This window comes from Talpa occidentalis, unplaced genomic scaffold (assembly GCF_014898055.3).
Source record: "Talpa occidentalis isolate TD23 unplaced genomic scaffold, MPIMG_talOcc4v2.1 talOcc4.10, whole genome shotgun sequence".
In the NCBI taxonomy this organism is placed as follows: domain Eukaryota; kingdom Metazoa; phylum Chordata; class Mammalia; order Eulipotyphla; family Talpidae; genus Talpa; species Talpa occidentalis.
Window position 1 is genome coordinate 80551279 of NW_023600993.1, and position 12873 is coordinate 80564151.

Consider the following 12873-nt stretch of genomic DNA (forward strand, 5'->3'; position numbering starts at 1 on the left):
TTGAAATTGTGCCACTTTTGTTTTCTCCATTCCCTCCACTTCCCAAATTTATTTCTGAAGTTTGTAAAATTCTAGATATTGGAATATTTTGTAACCAATAAAGATTTAAAAATATAGTCATAACACCATTATGACAGCTAACAAAATTAATAGTAATCCTTAATATCAGATCCAATTTTAACCAATTATATATATATATGTTATACAAAAGCTTTACTGAAAATGATAAAATTTCCACGTATGAGTCATTTCTTTATATAAGCACAGTAAGATTTTTTTGCTTTGAGTGTATAAGATTGATCTGTGTACAATAATAGTGACTCTTAGTAGCGTTTATTGCAGGGACATTGTCCAAATTTACAATAGTTTATAGACAGGAGTCTATACTTTGTCAACAAGGGCTTGGTCTATATAGCTCTTAGATACCACTAATTAAAACTTAATTCAGGTAAGATTTTCTCTGCAGGCAAAATTTTTCTCTCCTATAACTACTGATTGGTAATTGATCTCAAATACCCTAGAGTACTCAGAGTTGTATAGTAGGTAGTTTTGTTTTACTTTTGTTCTCATGTCTGAGAACAGACATGACGCGTTATTAATGATACATTGAACACATATTTGGTTTTATGCTTTCTTGACCTTGTAATTCCTTATAACTCAAACTCTGAAAGGACTCACTTATCCTTTAGTTCTAATTCAGTGAAACATACTAAGGGTGGGCGCTCTCAAGATACAGATGCATCTAAAGTGTATCTGTAAAGAGATTTAGAAATCATTCAAGGCTGCTCTTATTTCACATCTGACAAAAGAGAAGTGTGTGCTTCATTTTATTGCAACTGACACTATCTTTATTAATGACTCATTATATCTGCCAGCACCCACAGGAGTTTTGATGAAGAGTAAGTGAAGCATGTGCACACATGGAGTTGTAAAAAAATGTCCAATCAAAGTTACACAGATTTGTAAACGACTGACAAACTTTTATGAAATTAAAATCATTAAAAAAAAAAAATAACAGTCGCCAAGTCTAGTTTCACTGTTGTCTCCAGGTAGGTAATGATACTTCAGCAGATACGCACAGAGAACATTTAACATTTTCCTCTCCCACCTCCTTTCACTTTTCATTAAACAGATCTAGTTTACATTGTTGTATTATTTTTTGCTACCATTAAATAAAGGATGAATTTTTAAATCATTGGCCATGTTTCTCTTTAGAAAAACCCACATGTGCCAAAAACCCGGGCTTCTGGGGAGCCTGGGCACACGCAGCGCATGTTCTAACTTAAGCAACATTGGGTCATCTGTTTATTTTCAGCTGGGCGGTCCGGAAGACGGGGCGGCCGTTGCCAAGGCAACCGACTCCCAGGGCAACGGCAAGTCGAGGCGGGAGGAGGCGTGGCCTTGTCGGGCCCGCACAGATAAGAGGCGGCGGAGGCCGCCCGCTGGACCGGCAGGCTTTCTCGCGGCCTGGCGGGGGCGGGGCGGCTCGGCATCTCCGAGTCGGCCAGAAAAGTCCTCTCCCCGCGGGCGAGCGAGACCGCGGCCCCGCGGCCTCCTTCCCCTCAGGCCCCTGGCGGAGAAGCCCCGCTCCGCGCCCCAACATGGCGGGCGGGTGCCGTCGCCCGCTGCTGACGGCGCTTCTGGCCGCCTGGGTCGCGGCGACGGCGGCAGAGGCCGGCCCCGAGCAGGCCGCGGTGCCGGAGGAGGGGAGCCGGGTGCGCCCCATGACCGCCTCTAACTGGACGCTGGTGATGGAGGGCGAGTGGATGCTGAAATTGTGAGTGTGCCCGCCCGCCCCGCCTCGCCACACTGTCCTGGCGGGAGCCGCCCTTTTCGAGCCGCGCGGGCGGCGCGGGACCCCAGGGTGCCTTTCGGCTCGACCTGGGGCCGGGGACCCGCCCTGCTGACAACCTGCCGCGCGGGCTCGGGCAGCCCGCATGGCGCATGCGCGCCCAGCCCGCCGGGGTCGTAACTGCGGTGCCAGCGTTTACCCCCTCGCCCCAGCCTCCCCGGCCCCTGCTAGAGTGGGCGGTGTTTCGGGGACCGTGAAGGCCGCTTACCTAGGGAAGGAGGGGAAACCGAGAATATATGCAAGAAAATCGCGTGCTTTTCTAAAAAGTGTGTGCCTAGAAAAGGAGGAGCAGCGCTCAGTGACATGTATATACAGCACAAATACTTGCACGGGTATGCTAGGTATTTGTGAATGAATACGTGCAGCGCCATGCAGGGCATAGCAGTTTATGAAAAATATCCTGAGTCTTCATTTTGAAGACCCCGAGATGTCATGAAGAATACAGCGGAAAGATGGTTGTCTTTGAGATGTTAAAAGATTTCAAATAAATGCTGGTAGTGGTTATAATTTTTAGAGGTAGGACTTTCTGGGTAGATATCATAACTGAATTGTGCTGGTATACTAAAGGAAAGGCATTAATAAATGCCCCTTTTGAACAATAGAAGATAGATGGTTATTAGGGTCTTTGCCAAAAGAAGATGGGAAAATGTAGTTTTGAATTAGGAACTGACAAGGAATTTGTTCATTGTGCCTGGAAATTAACTTCTAGGGAGGAAGAGAGCATTTGAAAAGATGTGTTGACTAGATAGTGGACATTTAAATGTCTTGAGATACAGATTGGAGATACTATCATGGTGGGTCTGCATGGAAAATGAAATTTCTGAACAACATCTCCTTAGCCTGTGGTTTCAGGCAATATACATACTTGTACACTGCTAAATGATAATTAATTTTAACTGAGGACACACAAAGGATTGACTCTTTCCTTTGTTTGGCCAAGACTAAATTTTGATTCTTTGAATTTTAGTTGCAAACTGATGCCCATGGACTGTAAGCCTTAGAGATTAGGACCAAAAGTTATGCCACTTAGCAGGTTATAGTGTTCAAAGAACATGATGCACGTTATCCCTTCAAACGTGCACTTACCTTTTGGCCACAAAGAAGTGGATAATTTAGACTTCAAAGTAAAATGCCTTTGGTATCATAATAAATCAATGGACTTATTAAAGAGATCTGTAGACATGAAGTACTTATTAAAGCACTTCACTACCTTGGATGAAGGTGAGGAAGCCATTTTCCTTTTAAGACAGAAACTTTTAAAGTAAGTGAAGCTTTACTCAGGATTGTCATTTTGTCAGCTACTCCAGAAAGTTTTTTTTTCAGTAGGTGCTTACATAATGAAGTTTTTAAAATAAGATTTCTGATTAAAACTAAGTTTGTATGTACAGAGTGAAAGTCAAGCAGAAAAGGCTCATATTTAATGACCTCAACTCCTTTGTAGTTCCTTTTAGAATAGCTATGACTTTTTAAGTTAAAGAACTAAGAACACTAAAGCTCAGCCAGGTGTAAGCCATATTAAATTTATAAGTGAGCAACTATCAACACTCCCATGTTTGGTCATGTTGATGATTCAAATTTTACTTCTTTATAAATGTATATCTCTAGCCATAATAATCAATTGCTTTAAACCTGCCATGTGTTCATTGTACATAATTTGTTTGGGCTGTGATGCAAGATGACATTTGTAACATGCAAGTAAGCTGTGAAGACACTTGATCATTTAGTAATTCTCTCTTCATTGAGTACACTTCGGAGGAAGTCAATATGAAGCAAGACTGGAAAGGAAAGAGAATTTAAGCCATTATAAAAACTTTGGCCTGTATACCAGAGCCTGTGCTTACTGGTCCTGAAGATACATTGTGGCTCTTGTCTATTTGTGACACTCTCTCCTCCCTTTGACAAAATATAACACTTTCTAAAGTATAAATACAGGCCTACTAAAATTTTCTAAAAACTCTTTCAACTTACCAATGTTATCACATTTTTTTCCCTGAATATTTAACAGAAAAGCAAAATATCTTAATACAACTTCCCATGTTCATATTTTGTTTAGGTGAACTGGTCATAATAAATGGAGATTATAAGGGGTTTCCAGTCTTCTCTAAAGAACAAGCTGGGGGACCTGATAGTACTAAACATTTGTCATTACTTTGAATGGCAGGTCTTTATTTGTTCATTTGCTTACATGCTACCAATCTTTAGGGGACTTTTTCTTTTCATATAAATCTTGTGGAATGCAATTCCTGGTTATATTGGTATCAAAATTTAATTCATATTTAAGGACCTAGCAGTGTTTGCTCTGAGAAACCTTCTATTAGAGAATTTAATTTGTTGAATTTTCTTTGTTTTTCTGTCAGAATTTTGCATCCTTGGATTTGAATTTAGCTTTAAAAAAACACCTGCCTCTTAAAGAGATACCAGTTAAAATATATTTTCAGTCATTCATCATTTGAATTCTAAAACCTTTTTTAAATTCTGAAAATTCTCCCACAAATATTTACTTTTCATTTAAAGCTATGGACTTATTTTATACTTACCTTTTCTCTATTGTTTTATAATTTTTAGCCCTCTCTGCTGTTACTCTAAAATTGGCTTACTTATTTCCTCTTAATCGCTGGAGAAACGTTTGTCATTTCTCTAAATTAGGAAGATTATTTAATCTTTAAAATGCCTTCTAATGAGTTCTTCTATTTCTTTGGTTCATACTATTCTTCATTCTGTTTCTTTGTAACCTTTTACTATTTTAAATACTTGTTTGGCACTCGGTATATCTGTTCTTGTAAATACTTCTTTTGTTTATTTGAAACACAAAAGTTTGCAATATAATACATTCTGTATTCTGTTCTTGTAGCTTGTTCCCCCCAAAGGAAGTAAGTGGATATTCAAGTAGCTTAATTTTTGTCCTGCCTACTGTTAAACTGATACCTAGGGAGCAGAACATATGTCTTTGGGTTAAATTAAATTACCTTTTCAAAAATCATGTAGGTCTTTTATAAAGCACTGTTTTTCCTGACTTTTCCTGGGATGATCATGTTTAAAAATTGAAGTGAGAGCCTCCCCGGTGGCGCAGTGTTTGAGTGCTGGGTTGCGAAGCTGCCCACAGCCTCTGCAGCGCGGGTTCGTTCCCTGGCCACCGGCAAGGGTCCCACAAAAAAAAAAAAAATAAAAAAATAAATAAAAAATAATTTCACCACCTCTATTCCCATGCACATTTCCAAATGAAATGTAGCAAAAACCACAATAAGCAATTTTTTTCAACTCTAGGTACTGTTAAGGGGATTTAAAGACATGCAAAATAGAAGCTCCTAAACTGTCATAGGAGTATTTATTTCAGATTGTTTCTACAGAGTCTTCTTTGCCCACCTCCTCCTCCTCCTATTTCTGTGGCAGTAAACAATTACAATTTTATATTACATTTTCTGAATGCTTTCTTATTTGATCATTCTAGCAATTTGATGCAGAATTATCATTCTCATTCTTATTAACTAGAGGAGATGAAATTTGAAAAAGGTTAAAGCTTTGGCCAAAGTCAAAACCTTAGTAATGGTAGGCGGGTTCAGAACTAGAACAAATACAAGTCTGAGCTATAACTGGATAATCAGCAGGGATGAAGGGGTGCTTGGTGAAGGCACTTAATCTTGGAGATTATGTGTTCTCAGCTGGCTAGTACCCTGACCTACATGAGAGGCCTTTACTCTTATGATTCAGAGGCCCACCCGTGATTATACCATCTCTAGTTTATGCCAATAAATAGCATTATTGCTATATGCCCATTCTTGACAGTCTTCACTGTTCAAATAGAAGCCCTGTCTTCTCTACATGCCAGTCCCCCCTCCCCCAGTAAATTATATCTCTTTGTGCATTGTTTTTATCTAGCTTCAAACTTATCAGAACTTATAATGATAAATTTATTTATTTATATGCTTGGTATTGTTTTTGTCTGACTCTTCCACTTATGTAAATAGAGGATTAAGTTATTTTTTGTCTTTTTGCTTATCTCCAGAGTGTGAATAACTATCAAGTACTAGGCGTTCAATAAATACTATTTGACTAAATCAATAAATGAATAATAGACTTTAATTGTTCCTTTAACCAAGAGCTTCTTCAAGTATATTACTGAAGGAAACATCTGTGTATATTTACATCTGTGTATATTTTCTTAGGTATTAAGGTTAATCACTATCATCTCCTATTTGTTCATTGATATAATAAACATTTACTGTGGCCCGGGCCCTTTCAGGTTATGTTCTAAGTATGAGCAATGTACTAGTCATTGCTATCATTGAATATTCATTCTAGTGAAAGTAATGAATTCCATTTTCATTTGCAGGTGTCATGGTTTTGTAGAATTATCAATTTTTATTTTTACTCTCCATTTTTGATAACATGTCCTAGAAATGACCTTTTGAAAAATAAGCAGATTTTCAACTCTTGTGTCATTAAGAATTTTTTCACATTTTTCAAAATTTGATGTAAAGACTTGATCTTTAAAGTTTTAACTTGATGTAGTTAAAACATAAAAAAATTACTGAATTAGCAAGTATTTTAAAGACATGTATTGCATTTATCCCCTTAATATGTTGGCTGGAGTTAAGGATTTTTTTTAAACGTAATTTAAGTAGATTTTTATAATATGTCCAATCAGTGGCATCCTGAAATTATTCAAAGTGTCTAAAGATTTCTTTTTCCTGAAGTATCTGCTCTTATTTTGTGAGCACTGATTATTCTACTTACTGTGTTTTTTTCTTCTGTGTATTATTATTCAAGAGAGAATGTCTCTCCAGTTTTACTAAGGCATTTTTCTTAATTTTCTAAATTTTAATTTTCTTTTTAATTGTGTTATGTACTAGTTATTTTGAAATTGATTGCCAGCATATGTTAATGTTTGTTCCTAGTATTTTACATTAATTATAGCTCTGTTAGCTCTTTAAGTCTCCATAAGGCATATCTGATCCCAATTCCTTCTTTTTTTAAAAAAAAGATTTAGTTATTTATGCATACAAGAACCAGGGCCAGAGGTGTGGGAGGGTGAGAGGATTCACCAGAGACAGAGTAGGGAACAGAACAGGCAGACTGACTGAAATACACTGCTGAGGGAGCACACGAGGCAGGAGAGGGCTGCTGCACCCTGTGGGTATCTCCCTGGCCAGGAGAGGGCTGCTGCGCCCTGTGGGTATCTCCTTGGCCGGCAGGGATTGAATTGGCACTGCAGAGGCTGCGGAGAGCTTCACAGCGCTGCGCTCAATCGCCTGTGCCACCAGGGAGGCCCCCAATTCCTTCTAATGTTAAGTGTCTTTTCTGTCTCAGTTCCTTTCACTATTGCAGATTATCACAAATTTAGTGTCTTAAAACAACAGAAATGTATTTGCTCACTATTCTGGGGACAAAAATCCAAAATCAACATGTTGATAGGGTTAGTTGCCCTGGAGGCTCTATCAGGGTGTCTGCTCTATGCCTTTCTTAGCTCTGGTTGCAGCCCTTGGTATTCTTGCTTTGTGGCACATAGCAGCAGTCTCTGCAACCATCTTTGTGTGGGCTTCCTCCTGAGTCTCTGTGTTAAAGCTCCCTTTTCTTTACCTTAAGAACACTAGTCATTGCCTTTAGGGCCTATTCTAGATACAGGATGGTCTCATCTCCAGGTCCTTAGTTTAATTATGTACTTAAAAGACTCATTCTAAATAAGGTCACATTCACAGGATTGGACCTTAGGACTTGGGCATACCTTTTTAGGAGATCCTATTCAATCCTTTATACTTTCTGAACAGCAGACTTCTTTGGCTTTCTGTTTTAACAACTGCAGATGAAATCCTGGACCACATTAGCACTTTATGGTGTGAATATTTCTGATGTTTTCCAGGACCATGGGAGGGCAAAGGGAGGAGGCCTCCTGCTTAGTGCCCAGATGACAGCAGAACCTTCAGATTTTCTTTGTTTCTTTCTCATCCTTTCCTAATCTATTATCCATAGAACTGCTGGGCAGTTTCTCCAAATGTAAATCTGATCATAGTTCTCTTACATCTTTGGTGTTTACAATGAAGCTGTAATTGTAGTCTTAATTCCTTATATAGTTTCGTAAGAGCCTGTGCATGGTGTTTTCATCCTCCTCTCTCAGTACTCTTGTTATAGTGCAGCCCCGATACAAAACGGGGTGCCTGACTGTGGGTCCTCACCCGCGCGCTTAAAAGGATTTAATCAATACTCTACTGCAGGCACACGCGAAAGGTTAATAAAAGGTTTATTTACAAGGGAAGGGCAAATGAGGAAATGTACAACTCAGGGAGAAATGTGGGAGACAAAGTTTTAAATGCGTCTTACGGGATCCACCGATCTGGAATCCCAAATGGCACTCTGAGAACTGGCCGGGAGCCAGGAGCCCTGAAGCCAGGAGGCAAGCGAGAGAGCAAGACCCCCAAGGCCCACGTGTTTGCTTTTTATACCCAACCTGGCTGCTTAACTCCACCCTCAGGTCCCAGCCACCTTCCCTTTGGTGGTGACGGAATTTGTCTTTCCCAATGTTTTGATGGCTTTGATCTGGAGTGGGGGTGGCGTCCACAAAACCTACATGGAATTAGCTCAAGACATCCTTTCCCCCTTACAATTTGAGCCTTCACACACTGTTTACTTGTGAATAGAACATACTTTTTGCTCCCCTTTTAGGGTGTTGTTTCTACTTTAGCTCTTAGCACAGATGTGTTTCTCTGTGGGCCCTTCTGAGATCATCAAGCTTCTGAGTGTCTCCATAGCATCTGTTCTCCACTCTCAGCCATGACATTTGTTGCCTGGATTGTGGTTACTCCTGTGCTTACTTACCTCTGTTCATGTCTGGATTGTGCACTCCTTGAAGAGAGGAATCACCGCCTCTATCCTGCTCACAGTTGTAGTCAAGCTTCTAGGATAGTACCCAGTTTGTTTATTAAATAAAAAAATAAAGGTAGAAAGTAGAGGTCCGGTTAAATGCCCAGGTGTTTCAACTCCTATTTGAGAAAGTGTCAGAGCAGTTTTAGCCAATAGTTTCACTTTCTTGGGACAGTTTAGATCTGTCACTGATCTTTGGAAGAAACTCACTCTTGGACCCACTAGCAACAGATCTTCTGGGTACTGCTCATCAGATGTAGCCTTGAATGATTGAAACTGATCTGACTAGTTTAGTGAAACTTGTGAAAGTTGTCTTCCTTCAGTGACACATTAAAACCTTTCGCACTGGAAAACCCAAAGCTATCTGGAAAGTGACAAAATTTGGGTGAATAGTAAGAATAAAATTCATATAAAATGAATTACATTGTATTATAATAATTAATACAGTATTTTTATATGATATTTAAAAATGTATTATAATAACTTGTGAAAATCTTTTGAACTTTGGCTATTTTTTCCCCAGGGAATTGAAATTCATACATTAATTTCTGGAGGGAATTTGTACTTTTGTTTTTTTATGTCAAGTGATTGGAAAACTTGCTTTTATGCTTTCATTTAGTGAAGAGTTAATTTTTTATTTAAATACTCTTTTTCATTTTGTATTGCGGATATTTTTTCTTATCTTTATGCTGATTATCTGTTTTTCCTTTATAGCTATGCCCCGTGGTGTCCATCCTGCCAGCAGACTGATTCAGAATGGGAAACATTTGCAAAGAACGGTGAACTTCTTCAGATTAGTGTGGGAAAGGTAGATGTCATTCAAGAACCAGGTACGGTCAGTGTTGAACATTAACTGCCAAAGTTTGTTAGTTTTTATTTAAATTTTCTTAAAGCATATAGAAAAGGTTCCTAGGATATTTATGATGCATGTACTGACCACCTAGAATCAGTAGGTAACATTATAGCATATGCGGATTGTATGTGTATATGTGTACTTACATAGACGTGTATACTTATTTATGTATTTTTTGCTGAGTCATTTGAAAATACATTTCAGACTTTATGACACTTTAATCTTCAATACTTAAGCATATGAATATCTCCTTAATTATTCCCCAAACATCTTTCACAGTTTATTTGAACCAGGAGATCATCAATGTTCATTTACATTTGACTGCTATGTGTTTTTAGTTTCATTCAATATACAACAGTCCTCCACTTTTTTCATGACACTGATCTTCATAAAATAATTGGGCAGGGATTTGCTTAGGTGTTTTTTCTTTTTATTCTGCATTTTCTGTAAATTTGAAGTTCATTCTAGAGACAAGATTGATAATAAACATTTATGGCAAAATATTTCATTGTTGATGCTGAGATTTGATATTACGTTTCATCAAAAGACAAATTCTGTCACTATTATGTTGAGTTTGAGCATTTGATTAAGGTGATGATGTTACAGGGCAGGGAGAGGGGCACCCCAGACCCCGCAAACCTGCCTGCTTTTAAGAGGTTCTGCCATCCACCGCATCAACACAAAACATGTAAGACTTTAATGGGAAGGAACTTTAATACAATTAGTAAACAATACAGAAAAGACAAAGAATATAGTTTTCAAATCAAACACTCACAGTTACACATCCCCTCGTGGGTAAAAGTCCACCCAAATGGGATTGGCCCAGAGCAAGGCCCAAAAGTCTAAAGCACCTTCCTGCCGGGACCCACAGAAAAGCATCAGAAACAACGAGACAAGTCTGGGAGGAAAAGAACAAAATCAAAATCAAGTTAAAGCTGCCATTGTTATCCTCCCCATGGGTCTCTCACCCACATCTGTTTCAACCAGTCCACGACCAAAAGGCAAGCGCCGTTTGGTCACATGTCTCTCTGCTCCATGTGCCTCGTCCAGGTCTCCCTCTTGCTCTCCATCCTGCTTCCTTCCTTCCTGGTTTCTGTCTCTTCTCCAGCTTCTTCTCTTCTCTTTAGCTCCACCTTCCTTTGGGTGGGGCAGGGAACCTGGAAATTCCCCTTTTCCTGGGCACCACCCTGTTACAATGATACTAAATTTCTCAATCATAAAGAAAAGATCCTACTTTGTGATTAGCAAGTAATCTGTAGTGTGATACTCTGAGGTTTTAAGACCCATGATATTTTCCCTGAATCGTATATTTTATTGTGGGCTCCAGAATAGTGTAATTCTGTAATTTTGTAATTCTGTCATTCTGTGTATAGTCATAGCTGTTAATGATGTTATTTTTCAAAAGAAAGAAGGAAATACAGGAGAAAAAAGAAAGAAGGAAATACAAAAGAAAGAAGGAAATACAGACTTGTAAATTCTGAACACAATACATTTTTATTTGTAGTTTAAAAATAGTTTTGTGTGTTACATGTATAAATGAAAAATAAACATTGGACTTTTTAAATATAAACCTCAAATTTGACTGTTTTCAAAATTTGTCATTTTTTCCTATCTACATTCAATTTCTACCTACTTCATTCATTTACAAGGGGAAAAAAGGAAGGTAGGTATGAAAGTGTTTCTATAATAACTGAGTTAAATAACAACACTAAATAATTAAATGCCAATTACTTGGACAACAAAATGGATGGTGTATGTTAAGATCGATGTGTTGATAAACCTATAGGGAGATATTTCTGTTAAAAGCCATGAACATTTGAATCAAAACCACTTTGGTCATCTGCTATTTAGAAATAGACAATTACAGTTATTAGCTCATGGTTTTTGTCTGTTATAATCACTTGTTCTGTTTGGAGGTCAAGTTGTTGCAATTACATTTTTACAGTAAATTTGTTTTTGTCTTTTAGTAGTTTGAATTCAGTGTAATCAGGTGTAAGCCTTGTTAATTACTGGGCACCACATTTTATGAGTGTCTTGGATGCAGCTTGGCCTGTTCACATGTCAGCTATTTGGTATACCTGCCGTGAATTCACAATATGATTTGAATTAAGAGAGTTATACAGCTTTTAATAGATTGATAAATCTACTGTCTGAGTGAATGTAGTTTTTCCATCTAAATTATAGTTGTAAAGCAATTTTTTTCCACTGTGCGTGCATCATATGCTGTTTTGATAATGAAGTGATAGACAAAGTGATTATGATGAAATATTTTAAAAACAAATTCATCATTGGCTCATAGTACTTTTAAAGTAAAACTATATATATATATAATTTGAAACATTTATCAAAGAAAAGGTATTCTATAGGGATAATGAAGAAAGAGAGTCCAAAAAAGGGAAAGAAATTGTTACATGTATTATAACAATTTTAAATGTAGAGCTCTATAATTTTTTATTTTTTTAAGATTTATTTTATTTGTTTAGGCATACAAGAGCTGGGGTACAGGCCAGAAATGTGGAGGGGTGAGAGGATTCACCAGAGAGAGTGGGGAGCCGAACAGGTGGATGTACTGAAATACACTGCTGAGGGGAGCAGCGGCAAGACAAGAGAGGTCTGCTGTGCCATCTACGTTAGCTTACTGGCTGGGGTTCGAACTCATGCTGCAGTGGCTGCTGGCAGCTTCATGGTGCTGAAACTTAATCCCTTGCACCACCAGCGAGGCCTCCGCTACTGGAAAGTTTTGGATAGGGAAATGTTATGAAATGATTCATGCTTTGAAATAATGCGTTTGGCTACTGTGTGAAAAGTGGTCTGTATGAGATCAGAAGTGGAAGCAAGAATATAAGAGGTTAATGCAATAGTCTGTACTAGATAAGTTGGTGACTTGGACTAGTAACAACAATAGTAACTGGTTAAATTTGAGATACAATATTTGGCTGAACATTTCAAAATAATTTCCTAATGCAGTGGTTATAGCATTTGGTGGAAAAACAGAAGGTGGAAAAGACTGAAGGATGAGCGCTATTGGGACAGGGTTTACGTTGTTTGATAGAAATCCAAATAGACATAAACTAAAGATATACATTTGAGGATCATCATGTAGATGGTATTTGAAACAAGGGGAAGAATTGAGGTTACATAGACAGTATGTGTTGGAGAAGTGTTTTAAGGATTGAGTTTTAGGGAACTCTAACATTTAGAAGAGAAATTTCTGCAGAGTAAAAGGAGAGGCTGATAAAGTAGAGGGGCGATGGGAAAATAGGGGGTCCCAGAAGCCAAATAAAGAGAGGGTATTGTGGGGTTGGTTTCCCCC

The 12873-nt window shown here is 38.3% G+C and overlaps 1 protein-coding gene across 1 annotated transcript in view; it reads left to right on the top strand.

The window, feature by feature from the left end:
- The first annotated feature begins 1452 nt into the window (after positions 1–1452).
- Positions 1453–12873, top strand: part of TMX4 (thioredoxin related transmembrane protein 4) — a 30099-nt gene continuing 18678 nt past the window's right edge. The window contains exons 1-2 of the mRNA XM_037494875.2: positions 1453–1777; positions 9422–9537. Coding sequence (XP_037350772.1) covers positions 1602–1777; positions 9422–9537 — 292 coding nt within the window. The 5' untranslated portion in view covers positions 1453–1601. The remainder of the gene's footprint in view (positions 1778–9421; positions 9538–12873) is intronic.